This window comes from Coturnix japonica, chromosome 1 (assembly GCF_054131305.1).
Source record: "Coturnix japonica strain WE chromosome 1, WE-NBRP24, whole genome shotgun sequence".
Taxonomy (NCBI): Eukaryota; Metazoa; Chordata; class Aves; order Galliformes; family Phasianidae; genus Coturnix; species Coturnix japonica.
The window spans coordinates 50,383,626-50,404,082 of record NC_140663.1 but is presented as its reverse complement, the minus strand read 5'-3'; the positions used below and the strand labels follow the sequence as shown (position 1 = coordinate 50,404,082).

Below are 20,457 nucleotides of genomic sequence, written 5' to 3'. Positions count from 1 at the left end.
AGAAAGGCACTTATTATTCATTAAGGGAGGAAATGGAGAAAGAAAGAACCTTCACCTTTTGGAATAAGCCCAAAAGCATAATGGTAGTGCATTGGCCTGAATTAACGGAGATTTCTTCACTTCTCCTTCACACAGCAGAGCGTAGTAGTGTCATTCTTATTCCACCTTAACATCTGAAACTAACTTCTCTTTCTTTAGATGGAAAATATTTGTTGACAGTACAACCATTTACCTTCATAACTTTCACAGTAATGAGATTGTAATATGCTACCCTAGGGATCGAGGAAAGGTTGAGCCAGTGCTAAAGGTTAAATAGACATCTGTCATCTTGGTGGCTTTTGTATATCCAGTCCTTCTCTGATGACAGTGAAAGCAAAGTTAGGGATAAATGTGGAAGACTATAAATCGTGACTAGTTCCCTCTGGCTGCTTTTCGTATTTGTACCATGTAAGCTGAGCAAAGATCACTTTGCTTACTGTTCCTCAAAGAGAGAAGCAAGCTTAAGGGATTTAAATGTGGTAACTGTCATAGTAAAAAATAACTTCCTAATATCTAATCTAAATCTGCTCTCTGTCAGTTTAAAACCATTACCACTATTCCTATCACTGTATGCCCTTGTAAAAAAATCTCTCTGTATCTTTTCTATAAACCCTTTTCAAGCATTGCAGGGCTGCAATGAGTTCTCCCCAGAGCCTCCTCCTCTTCAGGCTGAACAATCCCAGCTCTCTCTGCCTTTCTTTGGAGGAGAGATGCTCGAGCCCTTTGATCATCTCCTGGCTCTCCTTTTGACATAGTTCAAGTAACTCTAAGTACAGAGATGATGCAAGTCTGGTGTTTTAAAATAATATATTTTATTTGTTCCTGCTTTTCTACAGCCTGTCTTATAGGAACAAGGATGAACCTGTCCTTGTAGGAATGAGGATGTGGGGAAATTTACGTTCTCAAGTGTATTCATTATTTCAGTAGCTAGAAGGCACTCACCTGAAACATCTAGTTCTGAGTTCTCATAGGGTAGCTGTTAATACCCAAGGTTTGCTTTGTAGAAATTATGCATGTAATCTCAGTAGTCCTGGAATGATACCTCATTCAGATGATTATTTTTCACCTTCACCTCTACTCTGATTCCTCCACAGACTATTCTTACCATAGAGATAAATTACCAGGTTCACCGAGAAAACGGAAAGTAATCACATTCTCATCTTAAGGCCCAAAGGGGGATTTAACTTGGATTTCTTTTAAGAGTCCGGTAGGAGGGACCAGATCCTCATCTGTTATAAATCAACACATTCCTTTGAAGTCAAAGGAACTATAAGTGTCTCAGCATTTTTTCCCACAGAGCAGTACTCCACCGAATGTGATGATGTACACTTTGTGTTGCAACCTCTGACATGCATAAAACTTTGTACAGGTTTTGTTGTCCTTTTGCAGTAAGAATTAGAATCCTTCAGACCAATGCATTTTTCTCCCTTTCCCTGTCAGGCGAAACCCACTCCACTTCCACCTCATCGCAGACGCAATTGCCAAACAGATCCTCGCGACTCTGTTCCAGACTTGGATGGTCCCTGCTGTGCGCATAGACTTCTATGATGCAGATGAACTCAAGGTAAAGACAAACACAGCTGTTACTCACGCACTTGTGGTTTCATTTCTATTCATTCATCTGGACTGGGGAGTTGAAGGAGAATTGCATTGTCCCTGGCTAAAAATAATACTAACCCATGTGGCTATAATCTCAGTTAGACTTAATTAGAAGATACTAATTTTCTAAAATCAGTGTGCTTACTCTGCTCATGTTATATATCATTTAGCAGCTTAAAATTTTACCTTCTACCAAGAGGATTCTGGATTTCTGGGTTAAATTGCATTGGATGAAATTGTGTTTTGCTAAGGATGCTTCTTTATGGTACCAATAGAAGAGTCATAAATATCTTGTTCAATGATCTTAAGTCTTTTACTGGAAACAGTCAACCTCCTTGAATTCCTTAAGCAAAGGCATATAACAGTGTAAGTAAGTGCACACAACCTAAAAAGTTATCAATATTATATTTTGAAGTAGCTCTATTTTTTTTTTTCTTTTTTTAATCTAAGTGCCCTTTCAAAAGAAGAGACTCTGAAAAAAGAAGTGTTCCAAGGGGGGAAAAGTGACTTACTCTAACAAGAAGCCATTACCTTCTCATAGATTAGGAAGTTTAAATTAGATCACGGGTGCACAGCTTTGAATTTGAGCTTTATGTTTCTTAGCCATGGAAGTAGATTGAAGCACTCAGATTTTAATGTTTGGAGTTGGTGGCAATAATTTGTTTGACTTAACCAGAGTGTCCTGTGCAACACCTCTAAAGAAGGAAAAAAAATGAATTTAGACAGTGGCTGTGCCAGTGGAAGGGTAAGTCCGAAGTGTGCCATGTTGTAGAATCTTGAATAAAAATGTTACAGAAAGTAATGGAAAAGGGAAAATTTGATTCTTAGGAAAAGATGTTTTTTCTAGATGTATTTATTGGTTTCTATATGAAGCCATATTAGTTATTGACCTAATTAACTAAAGATCTCCCGGACATCTCCCTTCTGTTCTTTCTAGCTTTATAGTCAGGAAGAAGTTTGATCTTCTGAGCCTTGTACATGTCCATATTACTTTTACTTTACTGTAAATTGTGGGATTCTACAGTGCTTAATTAGCCTCTCAACTGAACGTGACAAACCTCTTCACATTTTCCTTCTGGTCATTTGGGTATGGTCCAATCTAGCTAAGTAAATAATAGACAAGAAAAATAGACAAGAGAGCTTACTTCAGTGATCCCTTACACTGCTTTTAAGGCAACAGCCCTGTGCAGATAAGAAGCTACAGAGCGAAGTCTTGTTTTGTCTCTCCCTCTTCACTTTAATTTTCACGTGGCCAATGATCTAATGCAGTACTGGAGGATCTTGATTATAACCCATACGCTTTAGGTTGGGGATCACTTTCATAGTGGATGCAGGTATTGCATCTGCCATGATACTGGCTCATATCCAGATCAGACTGCAAATTTTAGTAAAGAACACAGAGCAACTGTTTAAAGACAGCTGTAGGAACTCATCTTTTCATTTTTCCTATATAATCTCTGGAGAGGATTTAATGATTATTGTGAGTTCACATTTTTCACGTGCACTCTTAGGAGATACATCATTTCGTCCAGTGTTAGGAAAACATGGAGCTTATTCTGGAACGCTTTGCTTTTCTACCTTTCTTTTAAAGTCTGCCCTTTCTCTGGTCTTTGAATCCAATGTTACTAGGGTATCTACCGAGTCTCAATTTTTAATAACCTTCCATAGTTCTTTTTAAACTTAGAGTCATTGCTAACTGCTGTTGTCTAAAAGGGTTTAGGCTGAAAAATAGCTTGGGAAGTATCTGCTTAGTCTTCATTCACTACCATCTCGGTTTTTTTTTGTTGTTTTTTTTTTTGAGTATGTTTTAACTGGTACAGAAAACAGTTAATTTCATGTTTGTTTTGTTTTATTTACCTTTAGATATGTATGAGCTTAAGTCCTGGGAAACGCCCTGCTCCTGCACAGACAGTGGAAGGGACCACATAGTGTTAGATTCCCCATAGATACTATGAATTTCTGCTTGCTTCAGAATATCTGTTTTCAGTTCAGGGAACACTATCCACTGGAGTGTAATTTTTTTCAGTCAAAATTTGGAGAAAATGAGCAGTTTTTCCTAACATCTCCTGCAGTTCTTAAACACACACTGTTTAGCTTAGAGATAGAGCAGACAGTGTCCTGAAGGATGGCGGAGGAAATAAGTCTCTGTAGTAAATGATGGTTTCTCTGAGATTCTAGAGAACTGGATGCTTTCTTTTAAGAAATGGAAAACAAAGTACCACTCATTATCCCTGATTTTCTGGCACTGGCAAACAAGCACAGCTACACTTTGTTTGCTTCTGTGGAAGAGCCATGTCAGATACTCCTTGTGAATTTTAGAAAAGATGTATTTTTCCTTTTCAAGATGACGCTGCTGTTCATATTTGTCCTGCAGCACATAGAACCTTTGTTCATTCTCTCCCTAGAAGAAGGTACCAACCAGGTTGCTCGGAAGTGTTATGAATCACAAGAGAACATGGCCATGGCAATGTCCATCTTTGTTTGAGGCCCTTGTAAGAGGATGTGGTAGAGGAGGAATCTGATTCTAGAGCTGAACAAAAGCAGCAGCATTTCCAGAAGGGTCAGACACAGGGGAATGTGAGCTTGCTAGTTATATTTCTTTCAGCTATTTTGATGATGGTAACAGCCACTTCTAATAAGACACTTGTAACTTCCAAAATAATTTGTTATGTCTCCTCATTGCCTTGATCATAACCACAAGGGAGACCTGTTGCTTAAAAGCTCTCCCTCACCTTAGTAGCTGTTTATACTGTGGACTGTACTGGTAGTGCAGCTCCCTCCCAATAGCTAAACATGCTACATGCAGTTAGCAGTGAACAATAAGCATCCTTGAAGTGCGGAGAGCTGGTAATGGCAGCAGTAATTGAGCCACTCCATAGCTGCAGAGTTCGTGGTTCTTTTACTCAGTGTGGCCCACACGTAACACTTCCACTGGAAGTTACTTGGCAATGTAGATTTACTTCGTATGCTCGCAGTAGCTCTTGTCATTCAGTTTTGGTCCTAATGCAATAGATGTAGCTATTACAATGCAGCCTCGCAGCACATAACTAGAAATGGAAAATTATCATCTTGAATGTTAAATAAAATAAAATAATATACCTGTGGAACATTGATCTAAATGACCTATTACAACTGTGGCTTGCAAATATCATGCTGCAGGTTATTGTGTTTTCTCAATTCAGTCTGACATGAAGAAAGTCCATTAAAGATGTGCCCACTCTAGCACTTAGCTTCTGTGCTTCATTATTTGATGTGGAATCTCATGCCAGTTCATTCACATGGAAGTGCAGGCATTAAACCCATTGTGATCAGTGCTGGCCCAGAGCAGAAGGAGCAGCTGATAAAGCAGTACGGAATGTGTGATGTGTGGAATATAGATGAGGTGGGTTTGTTTTCCCAGATGTTGCCTGACAGACTGCTGACAACATCAGGTGAACTGAGGGAAGCAGAAGGTAGAAGGTGCAGTTGTCTGCTCTGCTGCGTGTGAATGTTGATGGTCCAAATAAATGCAGTCTCCTCATCACTAGTTAAGCAGAAAAGTCCTTTAAATAGTTCGGCCCATAATCGTACTGCAGTCGATCTGTGAACTGCAAGGTAGGGATGTTGATTGGGGTTTTTGCAACAGATGTGCATTTGATCTGAAGGTGAAATGTAAGACGCTCCATGGTTTTCTGCATATATGGTCTCTATCCCAGCTTTTTTCATTCCCAGAAACACCAGACTACAAGTCTCACTGTCGATGCTGCTTTTGGTAGTTTCTTACCAGAAGTGCTGGAATAGTCTATACAATCAGTCAAAATAGGTAGTGTGGTCCAGAGAAGAGATCCAAGCTGGTATTGTGTGCTGGTATTGTAAGCAACACCAAGTTTAAGCATGAAAGGAGTCACTCCTTAGAAGTTCCACTTTCCTTCCATCTGAGCTGTGAAGGCAGTTCCTTTGGTCAGATGTATCAGTGTTTGGTCAGACAGACAGGCGAGCGCTATGAGATTTAAGGATGAAAATAAATTTAATTCTTTAATTATAAACGTAGTGTAGCTGGGTCTCGAGGCTGTGCCTGCGTGCTAGGTTACTAATTCCTGCACAGATGAAATAAAGTGCTGCTGATTTGAGACAGCAAACCAGATTGAAACTAGATGATTGATTTAGCTGCTGGCCATCTGCACGAACATTTGACAGATTGTTACAGGAGCTCTCCCAGTGGGAATTTCAGACAGTTCTTGAGATTCCCCAGGCAGTCCCTGCTGTGCCTACACCAATTTGTATGCTTAAACGTGTTGATTAACATCCTGAACGGAAAATCTGGTGGACCCAGAAATTCCCAGGAAGTTCTTGCTGCAAAATTAATCAATTGTACAAGAGCAAAACACTTGTAATTATTCAATCGAAACAGCTCTTACAAATGTAGAAATGATCGAGTAGAACAGTCTTTTGTATATTGGAAATGTTTTGCAGGTGGTTTAAGGAGATCTATAGTGATGGATCATGCGTGTGCTAGAGTGCTCATCTGGGACCACAGACCAGCTGGGTCATAATCATTGGACAGAACCAAGTTTTTTAGGGAGTCTTACCCAGTCCAACTAAGATGCGCTTGCAGGGACCCTTATAATGGAGAATCCCTTCACCATCCAAACTGCAGCCTATAATGTCTTATTCAGTAAACTGGATTATCCATGCAAAAGTTACCAAGATCCTGATCAGTAGTTAACCTTTTTATTTTAACCTGTTTTCTGTTCTTAGTCCAATAGGTGACATAAATAGCAAATCAAATGGCATTGCATTTTTTGTTATCAGTGAAAGCTTTTCCAAAGAGTAATAGTATTGGTGGAGCTGTGAGTATCAAACACTGCCACATATCAATTTTGGAAACACATTCAAGCAAATGTAGTTGCAGAAGCAGTCAGCTATAACAGTTTATATTCACAGGACTAGTGACTGGCTGCTAGCTATCACTAACTAGAAGACTTAAACTATATTTGCATAGGGCTTAAGGGCAATGCATAATTTTTTATCTGTTAGTAGTTCATTTATGCACCAGAGGCAGACACACAAAGTTATAAAGCAAACATACATTAATTTTCTTTTCCACTTCACATGCGAGACCTAATTGTTATTAATGCAATACAGGACATGAAACACAGCACCTGTTTATGTTTGTATTCATTTACATAGTAGTAGGTATTCAATGAAAGTGTTTTTACATAACTGTGTTTTTGGTCAAATATTGTCAGGTTTGCATTTCACTAATATTGGGCCTTTCTGTAAGCTGGTCAATGGTACATGTCAGTGAAATCATAGCCGTGAATTGCTGATTTTTCCCAGCCTTTCTCTTCCAAGAATATTTATCCTGGTTTCAGTTGGGGTATTGATATTTTTTTTCACAGTAGCTGGTATGGTGCTTTGTTAGGATGAGAACAGTGTTAACATAACAGCATTTCAGTTATTGCTGAGCAGTGCTTGCACAAAGCCAGGACCTTTTCAGCTTGTTGTGCTGCCCTGCCAGTGGGGAGCCTGGGGATGCACAAGCAGCTGGGAGGGGACAGAACCAAGACAGATGAGCTAAGCTGGCTGAGGGAACATCCCAGACCAAATGACATCATACTGAATAATAAAACTGAGGGGAGCTGGCTGTGGGGAGCTGCTGTTGCTCAGGGACTGGGTGGGTACTGGTCCACTGGTGGTGAGTAATTGTATGGTGCATCAGTTGCTTTTTGTTGTGATTGTTTTAATTGTTTTTATTTTCTTTGTTGCTGTTGTTTTCTTTCTTATTAAACTGTCCTTAACTCAAGAGTTCTCACACGTTTACCTTTTCAATTCTCCCCCACATCCCACTGGGGGAGGTGGCGAGCAAACAACTACGTGGTCCTGAGCTGCCTGCCAAGTTAAACCACAGTAGAGTTTAAAAATAAAGAGAAAATACAAATTTAAGATATTCAAAAGAAAAACCTACAGCCAAATACTGTACAGAGTTTCATAACTTGCATGAGTTAGTTTTAGACCTGGATTTCCACATAAAAACTCACTTTGTGCATTTGCTAATGAACATAGTGAACACAAAAGACCTAAAATCTCAGGTGACAAAATATGCTTGTGGTTCTGACATGCAAAGAATTGGGTGGTGTTACTCTTCCTTCATCCACCTTCAGTACCAATGACTGGATCTTAACTGAGCAGGTTATGGTAAGCTGAGATATTCTCTTGCATCAAGGCAGGACTGACTGAGAGGAAATGAGTAGAGTTAACATAACATCCCTTGCACAGAGGAACCTTTATAAAGTGGTCAGATCAGTCTCATCTCTGACTTTGCCTCCAGAGGGAGGCAACACAGCAAAAGTCAAAAAGTTTAATGCAGAAGTTTTCTGTGTAATTTCTCCTAGGATTTACCTGTCTTGTCAGTTCTTGTAGGACTTGGAACTGTAAGGAACTGGTGTACTGGAATGGAGCCCAGTATGATACAAATTGGTGCAGTATTTCATGGGCCTTATTCAAAGGACCCTGCCAACCTACTGTGTTGTGTTAGTGCTTTGCTCATATTGGGATGAATTATGAATTTAAACTGGATGTTCCAAAGCAAAACCTAGTTTTCGTGCTGATGTTAGTGTTTTGAAAACAGTGGAGTTCTTGGTAAATTTTATAACTTATTTCTAACTATTGTGGGCTCCTTTGGAGCTCCACCTTTTCTTGATACTAGGGAAAAGCAAGATTCTTCCCTGTGTCACTATGTACTACAACCACAAGGAAGCCACTCTGTTCTGCATAACATATGTGAATTGAGGAATAAGGAGCCAATGCTCTTCCGCTGCCATCACCCACGTTTGTATCATAGTAGCTGACTCCTCAGTGACATTTTGATAGCAAGGATTCCTGTGCGGCATTCAGCTTCTGTAATGTCATTCTTATTTCGGCAATGTGTGCTGAACCTCCAGGGAAAGCTGTTTTAGCAGGGCATGAGAAAAGAAAAATAACTGCATGAGAGATTTTCCAAAGATGATCCAGTTTTACAAAAATTATCCCATGTGTCCTGGTAGAGAAAGAAATTTAAAACCACAACATGCCTCGAGCTGACTGCTGCAACTATTGTTTGTTCTATACATCTCCATTACATCAACTGCTTTTGCAGAACTGTATCATCCTTCTATGAGGGATGAAGGCATTTTGCTATTCCAACCTCACTTTTTTCCTACCGTGGGAAATTTGTTGAACGTTTTCATTTGGATACAGGTATAGGTTGCATATTCCTTGTACTTGCTAGATAGTGGTCATCCTGTATTCAAGGACAATCTTTTTTTGTGACGCTAGCAGATGAAGACTTGGGAAGATATGTATAATGAGTGTAGTCTTACATCATAATGGCTCTTCACCATACCTCCTCGTCTAGGGATTACTGATAGGACTGATGAGGCAAGCTCATCTCTGCTGGGCAGATAGCATAGGCAAAAAGTATTCTGAAGGTCTATGGCTAAATAGTTAGTTCTTGTGGTGGAAAATGGTATACAACACTTTTTCCCAACTCTGCTAATTACAAGCCATGCCGAGTCTGACATTGCGCCAGCATTTAGTGAAGTTGCTTTTCTCATAGTTCTTCTGTGACCATCTCAGCCTAGGTAAGGGCATTCAGTCTAATTTAATGTTTGAGTATCTGCTTCAAAGGGGGAATTTATAGTAAGGCTAGTAATTATATGCCACCGATGATACATCTTTTTCAGTCAACTTGATATGAAAACAACTGAATTCCTAAATTGTGAAATCTGATTTCTATTAGTGAAGAGAACACTTTTCAGATCAAACTGACTTCACCTTTCCAGAGTTCTGTTGAGGGTGATTGTCTCACCCTTTCAGCAACAAGGATGGAAACTCAGTATTGTTTTGATCTCCTGATAATTTTCTTGTATGCCGATCCATTTCATCAGGTTTGAGCCTTTTCAAGGTCGAATGGATTCCACAGCTTTTTATCTAACGCAGATGAAAGCCTTCATGAAATGCATCCAGCTATATGGTTTTAATCAGCCATTTAGGATCTGTGTTCACCAGTCTATCTGACTGCATCTGATAGTCCTTAAGGTGAAGCTACAAGATTATATGGAGATTGGGTGACACCAGTGGCTTAGTCTACAAACCAGAAGTTTCAAGAAAAGTAAGAGAGAGATGTCTGCTACACAGACACACCCTTAGAATGTCACTCATACAAATTCTCTGTAATCTTGACCGGTATTTAACCAGAACATAGGCAAGAAGCTATGTTGGTGTTATGAACATCAAGTTTCGTATTTCTTGCTTTGAAAGAGCCCAGCTTTCCCAACTGTATCTTTATTTTCTTCATAGTTCATCTCTAGTTAATTCTGTACTGTATAAGAGATACCTTATGCCTTTCTATTAACAAAGAAAAGAAACACTATTTTTTCTCTCTGTTGCTGTAGTGCTTCTGGTACAAGGTTATTGTTAGTATTGCTTGTTCACAATGGTAATATGTTTTATTTTTTATTATCCTTTTTATCCCAGATGCATTCCAGGAACTTTTTAATTTCCAGGAGTTTTTATAGTTTTCATCTATTGTAATATTTACCATTGGAGAAAAGAGCATAATTTCATGTAATTTTTATTTTCTTCCAGCAATAATTGTTATACAAGAAGTTCACACTTGCCTGGCCTCCAGCCCTGCAGGATGGAAGACTATTTGTTTTCCTGCTAATTCTTTGCTTTTGCTGAAAATAAGAGAACTAATAATTCTTAGTGGAATGTGTTGTTTATCTAACCAGAAAAATGTGTGTTCCACCTACTAACCAGACTCTTTTTTGTTGAAGCATTTTCAGCTTCTGTTATTTAAGCTTATTTGAGTTCCCCCCATTTCTAATCTGTAGGTAGAAAATGTAGAAGTTTATCTCTGTGGAGCACTGATTTTCCTGAAGAGATTCTGAATAATAGCTAGTGGCTTCGTTCTGAGCAGAGGAGTGAATCCTGGTTTTTTTCATTGATATGTCATATTTTGACATCATATTAGGATCTTTGAGCTGTAGTCCCACATGCCTTCCACAGCTCTTCTGCAATTCTCACTTCTGCATTGAGGTACCTTCTGTTTTTTATTAGATACAAACAAGACTAGATTTTTTTCAGTCTTAGCAGGGTGAAAAATTCTTTCCAAAACATTTGGGTTTTCTGCATGTGATAATATTTTAGATCTACCATCTCCTAGCAGATATTGCTAGGTAATAACAAACAATGCACCTATTTTGCTGTCTCCTTTTATCACCCTAGAAACGTACTCTTGTCCAGTCTTATAGGGAAAAAACTCCACTTCCTATATTTTTGTCATCGAGGAGAGGCTATTGTTTGTCCATCATAATGTGTTTATTCAGGAGATGGCATTGCTTTTTATTCTGACCAGTGCATCTTAATGACACCTGTTTAATACCACGCTGTCATGCGCGCTACAGATTGGATGCCTCTGGACTTTAACCCCAAGAGCTGCATGGAAATTTGCCAGAACACATAACACATAATGTCTGCTGCTAATGTGCATGTATTTGCATAGTTACTAAAATTAAAAGGCTGGCATCAACAAAATTTTCATGAATTTATATGTTCCCTGATGAATTAGTACAAAGAGCTCGTTGATTGAGTTCACTAGCAATTAAAGGGTCCTACTGATCTTTCTTATCTTTCTGTATTTGCTTTTGACTGTTGGCCAAATTCTAGCTGTGTCTACCTGTCACTCAACTTTTAGAAGAAAGTTCTGGCTTCTTGCCATTTTATCTAACCCAATCTACATCTCTTTCTTTTCACTCATTCACTGACAGGAAGGGGAAAATAAAACAGAAGAGGAAAGAAAAAAAAAAAAAGGCCGTATTTTGTAGGGAATACTTGCACTGTTATCAATACAAGGGAAGTAAGAGTCAAAAGAAGGTGTTTGGTTTATTCTCACTTACTTTTCTTGGGATGCTCTGACACTTGTTGGTCCTTCACCCTTGACTATCACAATGAGAAAACAACTGAGTTGAGGCCAAAGTGCTCAAAGCAACAGGAAGCATCATGAACTAAGACTGTCCAGTCTTGTCCTTTCTGCTCTCCACTTTCATCTTGGAAAAGAACGGAGAAAAACAAAGAGAACTTTCAGCAATTTGGAGATAGCAAGAAAGAGTGGAGAGAATTAAAAATGCCCCACAATGAGTGTAAAGAAAAGGACTGATTTATAGTCAGATATAAATTGTTCTTTTGAGTTTGGTGGGGTTAAGCAGTGAGAGAGAGATGGAAACCTGCTGGAGGAAAGCCAGTCAAAGGCCTAAAAGGAGGGAAATATTCCAGAAAGATCAATGACTCTTTGGTCATTTCTTTTCTGAAGAAGATGTATAGATGATGTCTTGTCCTCTAACAGCAGAGGCAAAAAATTGTCCATTTTGCTTTATATAACAGTCCGCAGTTTCATCCATATAAAGTAGGCTTGTTCCAAACACAGAACATGGCTTAACTCTTGGCATCTGCGGTTAATTTTGTTATTAAGATGCTTTGAATTAGCATCTTTAAATCAGGTTTTTCCCACTTATATCTGCCCTTTATATATGTATATATTGGTGATAGGTTTGGAAAGAAAGGTTTAAAAAAAAAAAAAAGGAAAAACGAGCACCAACATCAGACTGTGTTACACACTTCGCTACAGAGATGAGAATTAATTTGCAGTTATTTTGCTTTGCTGTATGCTAATGCTGATTTGGGAGGTTTTATTTGTTCTGCCTTTTTAATATCTAATCTTATTTTCCAGTTGTGACTTGCTCCATGATTTCTGCATTTGCTCTACATTATCCAGGACCCAGAGGTTCAGATAATCATCTATTTCAATCGCAACCTTTTCGCTCACTGCTATTTGTATCCAGACTTGTTGCACGTATGTGTGGAAGATATCATCTGTTCATAAAGCAAAAGATGAGGCAGAATTCTATTAAAGTCACCAGTGCTTCTGTGATGAGTAAGAACAACAGCAGTCAAGGCCTGCAGGAATAGAAAAATAATTTTGACAAAAAACATATAAATTCTCATCTCCTTGCAGTTGTTTCTCAGTGTGAATTAACATTATTTTTGTTAAGTACTCGGGCACAAGAAATTCTAAATCTAGAAAAGTTACACAGCTTTGCTGGGTTCCTGGTATCCTTGACAACCATTCATATAAATAGTAAGGACCTGTTAGAGGGGTGTGGGCTATCAGCCCAATAGAAACCTGTGAATCACCTAGGAAAAATTAAACTCCAGGTTCAAGTTGTGTGTTCCCCAGCAAACATTAGGGGAATAGTCTGTTTTTGTTTAAGTCAGGAATCAAGCTCTTCTGTTAATGTTGGTTGGATGAGTGACAAAGAAGCAGCAAAGGTTTGGATTATTTTTTTCCTGTTATTGCCCTCCCCACCCCCATGGTGACATGCAAATAGGATCCTTCTGGTGTGTCTCTGGTGGCAGCTTTCAGGTGATGATCACTTTCTTCCTCCTGGGCTCTCTGCTTGTTCAGAATGGACCCCTCTCTTTTGATTCCTTTTTTTTTAATTACCTGTTAAAAGCAGTGTGATAATGAAGACATGAATGTTAGCCATGTTCATTTTTAACCTGCTGATATTCTTTTTAAGATTGAGTCAATGTGGTCTCAGTAGCAATGTGTTTCATCTTATTCTGCTAAAGCATTTGAGGGAGAATGGGGATCAGCCACGTGGGTTTAGGTGTGCAGCACAGCCACCATGAAATGGAAAAGAATATCACCAAACTAATCCTGATCTGTGCTCAAGCTGCTGGAGTTGTGACTGTTTTCATGACTGTGAGAAGCGCAGTGGGAAAACTTTACAGCTGGATGAAGTTCTATGTGTATGAAACTGAAAAACAGTGAAGAAAAATAGTGCACATCAAGAAAAGTTCCCGCTCTGTGCCAGCAATACGAGTTTGTTTATTTTCCCTGTCTTTTTCTGCTTTGTGTTGCAAAATAAATGTAGTAAGGTGATGGTCATTAAATAGTGACAGTATTTTCCTCCAGCTGAGAAACTACCTGAAAGCCACAGTTCTTCTGGTTTTGTTTTAAGTAGAATTCACCTGCTTTAAAAACAGCATTTTCATCTCACTACCTCTGGCATTCATAGGAGCAGCAAAGCACTAAAAGAGTAATGAAAAAGCTATGCAAACAAGCTGTCAACTGTGTCTAGGAAGTAATTTATCCAATCTGAGGAAAATAACTTGTTACTATTACATGAACATCATACATTCCATGAACAGAATTTCCATGGGTTTTTCCAGTACCTGGACTATTTATAAAGACTGTCTGAAGGAATGACCAAAGAATTTGGTTGGTCTTATTTCACAGAGAGCCCTCTAGTTTTACGTTCTTGCCCGTTTTGGTACAAGTTTTCAGGTCACTGTCGGACAGAATTCAGAAAACTTGTGCAAATCTAAAACTCTCTTTTTGATTATACCTTGACATGGAAGTTTCTGTCTCTTCTACTTTGTTTGTCATTTTTCAGATCCTGAAGTTAGTTTATCACCTTCAGGAATCTTCGGGAATATGTTCCTTTGTTTAAGTTTGTGAGTACAAGTGGATGATGAATACTTTGGAAATTCAGGTTTCCATCAGGTCATTCACCACAGGGTCTAAATTTGCTTTTCTCTACATTTGAATCAATAATTTCTAGATTTAAGATCTTGTTTATAGCAAAACCTGGCATGAAAGTTCTAGGGAGGTAGAACTGCATACAGATTGCAACTTACCCTGACCTTTTGTTTTCCACCTCCTTCCTCCTTCAGCAATGGGAATCTAGCGGTTATGTTGTGGTGGTGGATGGATTTTGGATCTGTTTGGTCTTGAGCTGAATACTAGGAAAAATTTCTTCCCGGAAGGAGCGGTGCTGCAGTGGCACAGGCTGCCCAGGGAGGTGATGCAGTCACTGTCCCTGGAGGTGTTCCAGAACCGTGTGGATGTGGCACTGAGGGATGTGGTCAGTGAGCATGGTGGGGACAGTTGTACTAGATGATCTTAGAGATCTTCTCCAAATCTAATGATCCCATTTCTTAATCCATCTCTGAGAGGGGTACATGCAAGTGGCAACTGCTGCCTGTGGGCATGAACCCCACCAATAAGATCTTTGGATTCTTGCAGGATTCTTGCCTTAGTGGTGCTTTTGTAAATTCATCTGAACAAGAAAGAGTATCTTTTACTTGGAGAGGAGATGACGGTATTATGTGCAGTGGAGGATTATTTTGATTTTTTTTTCCTTTCTTTTTTTTCCCCCCCAAGCATATCAAGGAAAATGCTGTGAATTTAGTGAGGAAATCAGTGCAGTATTGAAGGTTGCATTTTTACAGTGTAAAGAGTTTAAGGACATGCTGCCAGGGAAAACAGTTCATCAGCCAAACTTCTCCTATCTTATCACACTGAACAGGAAGCATTTTCTGTAGCTCAGGGGGTGCTGCAGTGCTATATTCTTTCAGATAGGGAGGAGTTTTGATAAGAAAATGGGAAAAGTATGTTACTGAACAGACAAAAGGAAGGTGTGAAAACTACAGCCCATTCAATCAGAAAAGTCAGGTAGGGAGGTAGTCAGGTTTGGTTAGCTGGAGAAAGGCTGCATTTGCAAAGGAAATGCAGGGTCATATTTGTGTGATTGGTTAGCTAATTCTCTGAGTGTTTTATTATGTATCTCCTTCCAGTCCAAGCAGAACATAGCAAACCAGATTGTTAGGTTTTCTGTCAACTCTAGTACTTAAGAGTTTAAGTGATGAGAGGAACTTGTACAGTCCCTCAGAATATCTTCTGTGTTTGCTACTGTTCTGTGTTGTGATCTGTATATATATTTATAACCCAGCACTAGGGTAAGGCTTCTAATACATTGTCTCTTTTCTTGTACTTCACATTATTGCTCTTATCCTAATTTTATTACCATAGCAAGGAGAAGGATGATGGCAGAAAAATCATACTCGAAAATGAAACACCTCAGCCTGTAAGTCTGAGGACCTTTGAGAAGCATGACGTATAAAGAGGAATGTAAGGTGTTTGAATTTAATTGATCGGGCTTTTAGCAAATACAAAACTGTGCCCCGTGCTGGCACAGAACTTCAGGGTATACTTTTGTCCTCACATAATCAGAGCACTTACCCTCTTTTTGACTTTCATGTTCATGACTGCCACCAACCCCTGCACCATACTTTTGACACTCAACTTTCCAAGCTATCTTCCTCATCCATATCCTGATCTTTTGATCAGGTGACAGCTCTTACTAAATGAGAGCAAAGAACCCTAACTCAGTGAGTACAGGGATGGGCTCTGAATTGGCCATAACCACTCAGAGAAACAGGTTTGCTATTAATGATAGTTCTGTGAAAAAGAATGATAGCCATATTAAATGGGTAGATAGCTGGATTCATATGGGTAGTGTTTTCCACGCTGCTGTCTGCTCAGTCTACCAGCTTCCATCCCCTTCATAGCTTCCTAAAGCCTTGGCATGCAATTGCTATACAGTTTATTCAGAAAAGTTACTGCTTTTCCCTCTCTCAGTAGCAGTAACAGGGAGCTTGATTTTGTTTTTAAGCTGTTTGCATTAGACTACTTTCCTTAAAGTGATACCTCTACAGTAGCGTTTCATGCACAGCCAGAGCAACTGTGAGAAAGCTGAATTGGGCTGACCACAGCCACAGTGTTTCGTTCAGCTTTTCCTAGAGATGATCTGTGCAGTTAGTTAGGGAAGACTGTGTTGGCAAAGTACAACTGTGCATGGAGGCTGTTGTTGCCACTTCTCTCCTATTTACCAAGGTAATCAGTTATGTATAGCATACACTTGAGCATATACTTCCTGTATTTCTAACCAGAAGAACTGAATAATGTAGATAGTTTGTTTTTGCTCTTCAGTAATCATAGAATCGTAGAAGGGCTGGGGTTGGAATGGACCTTAAAGCCCACCTTCGTTCCAACTCCTGTGGGCAAGACTGCTGCCCACCAGATCAGGGTCCCATCCAACATGGCCTTCAGTGCCTCTAGGGATGAGGCAATAAAAATAGAAATAGTAGAATCATAGTATCACCAAGGTTGGAAAAGACCTCCAAGATCATCCATTCTGATGAAAGATCTCTAGAAAGATACTTTTTAACTTACCTTACTAACAGAAAAAAAGAATCACTGTCAACACCAGCTAAACGCTTCTTTTCACTCTCCTCTCATGAACTAAAATGCAGATTTTGAGAGCTAGAGATCTGAGATAAAAATGCAGACTATGTTATTTCTCCTGAAGTGAGAACTACACAAATGGAAAAGTATGTCATGCAATTTTGTGTCAGTTTACTCTTTTACTAACTATATGTATGTATATTTTTTTCTGTTCCTTCCATACCCTCTAAGAACATTAGTTCTCAGCCACTCTGATGCAAATTGTAAAGCAAATGATTCACAAACATCCCTGTATGGGTCATTTTAACTAGGCTAAAGAAAAAATAGATTAAGTCCTACAGAAAATACTGGGATAACTTTTACATAAAGGAAATGGCAGCTTAGTGGTTGCATGGTTTCACAGGCATTTGTGCCTACACCAACTTAACTATTCCAAACTGGCACTTGATTACTGAATATCTATTCAATCATAGTGTTCTTATAATTTATTGTATTTTTAAACAAGGCTATGTGTGATACACACAGAGAATGAGCCTTCACAGTGCTGTTGTGTAGAGTAAAGAGTTTTTCTTGGCGTGCATTTGGCACGGTTACATTATTCATGATTAGTAATTCCACCAGGAAATTATTCAGGGATCAAATTAGACCCTGCTTATGTGTTAGCCAACACTACATCAGGAGGAGAGAAAATTTCAGGTAAGTCAAACCAGCTGACAGTTTAAGCTTCAACAGAGGCTCAAATCAAACACTGTGGACCACTTGGAACAGAGACCGCTCCTTTTCATTTTCAGATGCAATTGTTTCAAGTAACAGGCTTCGGGGTGGCAATCCTGCTGTTTTGATGATGTTTTGGGAATCTTGAGGGAAAAGGAAGTAATGGCTCCTGAAGGTGACTCTTTTCCAGCTGCCTTTTTCGTTTTCTGCTTGTCTCAGGCTATGCAGGAGACATCTGAGCCCCTGCCATATTAGGCTCATTTGCATAAACATATTAGAAGTCATTCTGGAGCAGTATTGCATTTGGACTAATTAAATGAGGGACATGCCATCCAAAATTAATAACACGGGAATGGATAACACTAAAAGCAAGCTCCGGTCTCTAAAATTACATTAACTCCTGCATTATGTCAGTATGACTAGAGAGCTGATCCCCAAGGCTGGTATAGCACAGCTATGTAAGGTGACAGATTCCAGATGATGTGCAGAGGTTGGGGATCCAAGATAAATACTGCTTTGCTGGCATGTTGGTGTGCTGGTCAGTTCTTTGGGACATCGTGTGGGAGAAATGGGATCACAAATACCTGGAGTTTTGAGGGCCTGGGTTTGAAATTCTCTTTGTCACACATAGAAAACAGTTCTAGAGAGTATGGAGATTCGTGTGTGTATGCTTAGAGACTAAGTAGTAGAGTATTTCAGGAAGACAAATTAGATTTCTCTTCTAAGCACCATACAAATTACGGAGAGAACAAGCAAGCAAGAATGAAATAAGAATGATGGCTTCATAAATGAAACCATTTTGTGTGTTGCTTCACTCTTGAATTTATTTATTTATTACATAGTGGTTTCTATCAGAGCACTTTCAGTTTTGCCCATTCACTTGCTTCTACTAATTCTGGCATTCAGCAGTACAAATCTTACAGAGGAGAGCACAAGTATGTAGCACAACCACTTGTTTAGGTGACAGTGCCAGCAAGGTAGTGTGAACAGATGATTATATGCAAACTGTATGTGCAGGCAAGTGAATGCACTCATTGATATCCAGGATTAGATGTTTTGAAAAAATAAAATGCAAAAACCAACAACAAACAACAAACAAACAAACAACTTCACACCTTGGAAGTTGCTTTAAGATAATCTGATTTTCCTGCCTTTCCCCTTAAAATTTAACTTCTCTCTGTAAAGGTTTGTTCTGGTATCTTCAGTCTTTTAATTAACTTAGAGAGGGAAAGATCTGCCCTAATACATGGACTGTGAGAATACAGGAGTTGTGGTTTTTTTTTAGAGTGAAAAGAGAAGGTCAGCTTACACTGATAGAAGCCTTGTTACTTTATATACAGAAGGAAAGGCACTTTAAGTAGCTATTATTAGCTTTTCTTTAACCACTCTTCCAACTTCCAATCCAATCCAATAAAGTGTAGGAATCGTTTCTGTTACAGGAAGGTTTTCTTGAAAGATTTTGGAGGAAGTGACTTCTTATGTGTGAAAGCTCTTTCGCGTAATAAATTTTACAGTGCCAATAAACTGATATGAGACATTTGAACAACATAATCAAACTTCAGAGTTTTATGAATGCACTGGGCTTCCACCAACCTTCTCTAAAGTATAATATTCCAGGCCAAGTCCTGAAACCTTTCTCACTTAGGCTGCTGAAATTCAAAACACTAATGGGAGTTAATGGGAGCACCAGTCCAAAGAAAACTTAGTAAACATCTGAGAATTTCAGTGCATTCCTTTTAGAACATTAAGCGAGGAGCTTTTCAAAAACTTTTATATCCCACTTTTCAGTGATGACTTCTGGTATTCGAGAACTTGAGCTCATAAGAGGAAAGTGAAGGGTAGCTCGTGGAACAATCTTGTGCCAGTAGCACAGTGAGACATGGAAAGCCTCCTGACTAACTTTGGAAGCTGTAAAAATGCTTTGTTTAGCCCTTGTGGAAGAAGTACAAATGTTTAGCTTTGTCCCATTCATATATAAAAAAACCAAAATATATGGCTACAAATCTTCTCTGCCTTCGAGCATGTCTGTGTGATGTCAGCAGTTATAAGTTAAGGGTGTAAGGTCTAAGGAAAATTTGAGCTGTCAGCAAAGAAAACGTTTTGCAATTTTCTGGCCCATTGTTCCAAATGAGTGGCATTTTAAAATTCTGACCTATAAATCTGTAATAAAGAAAAGGGGGAAAAAGAAAAATTGTTCTACTTCACAGTCAGAAAATTCTGGGAAGAGCAAACAAAAACTTTTTTTTTTCCCGCTTGAAAAAGAAAGTAATGTAAAACGCACATGGAGTGTTGGATTAAAGGTATACTTCACTTTTGTCAGGGTATGTGGATATCTCTGAACTTCTATGTCATGTTCTATGGTGGAAAGACTCACCTGATTTTAGTTGTATTGTATTACGAAGTTGCCTCAATGGACTTTTTTGTTCCAGCGCTCAGAAACTTCAGCGTATTTCGGAACTTCTGATGTTTATTTGGAAACAACATTTTTAGTTGGTTCCGTATTGCTGATACTCAGATATCTTCCGCTGTTTCAAGAAACAAGAGTCAGAAAGAGAGTATGTATCTAATTAAGTTTTTTTTTTTTTTCTTTCTCTCTCCCATTTCCCTTTTCCTGTTAGTCGGAAGTATCATGGATCCCCAACAAACACTACTCGGGGATTTACGGACTGATGAAGTTGGTTCTGACTAAGACTCTGCCTTCCAATCTTGAGCGAGTGATTGTCCTGGACACAGACATAACTTTTGCCACTGACATTGCTGAGCTGTGGGCCGTCTTTCACAAGTTCAAAGGTATTCCAATGATGGTTTTACTTTTTATTTGTGGAGGAGGGACAGTGGTAAAGCAGACAGCAGAGTGGGGAGGTAGAGGTAAAGGGCAATCTGAGTTACACTGGATGTTTTCATTCTTTCAGTGTAGTTGTTCCATTTGTGAACTCTTTCCTCAACGATGTTTCACACAGAATGATGGACAACACTTTGTGTAGATTGTGTAG

General features: G+C 39.0%; 1 protein-coding gene across 5 annotated transcripts in view; it reads left to right on the top strand.

Annotated features, from left to right (window-relative positions):
- The window catches only part of LARGE1 (LARGE xylosyl- and glucuronyltransferase 1), a 278,743-nt gene that overhangs the window by 144,919 nt on the left and 113,367 nt on the right, over window positions 1–20,457 (top strand). For all 5 annotated transcript variants that reach the window (XM_015863617.3, XM_085539589.1, XM_085539582.1 and 2 more), the window contains 2 exons: window positions 1,480–1,603; window positions 20,083–20,254. In XM_015863617.3, the coding sequence (XP_015719103.2) occupies window positions 1,480–1,603; window positions 20,083–20,254 (296 nt within the window). The remainder of the gene's footprint in view (window positions 1–1,479; window positions 1,604–20,082; window positions 20,255–20,457) is intronic.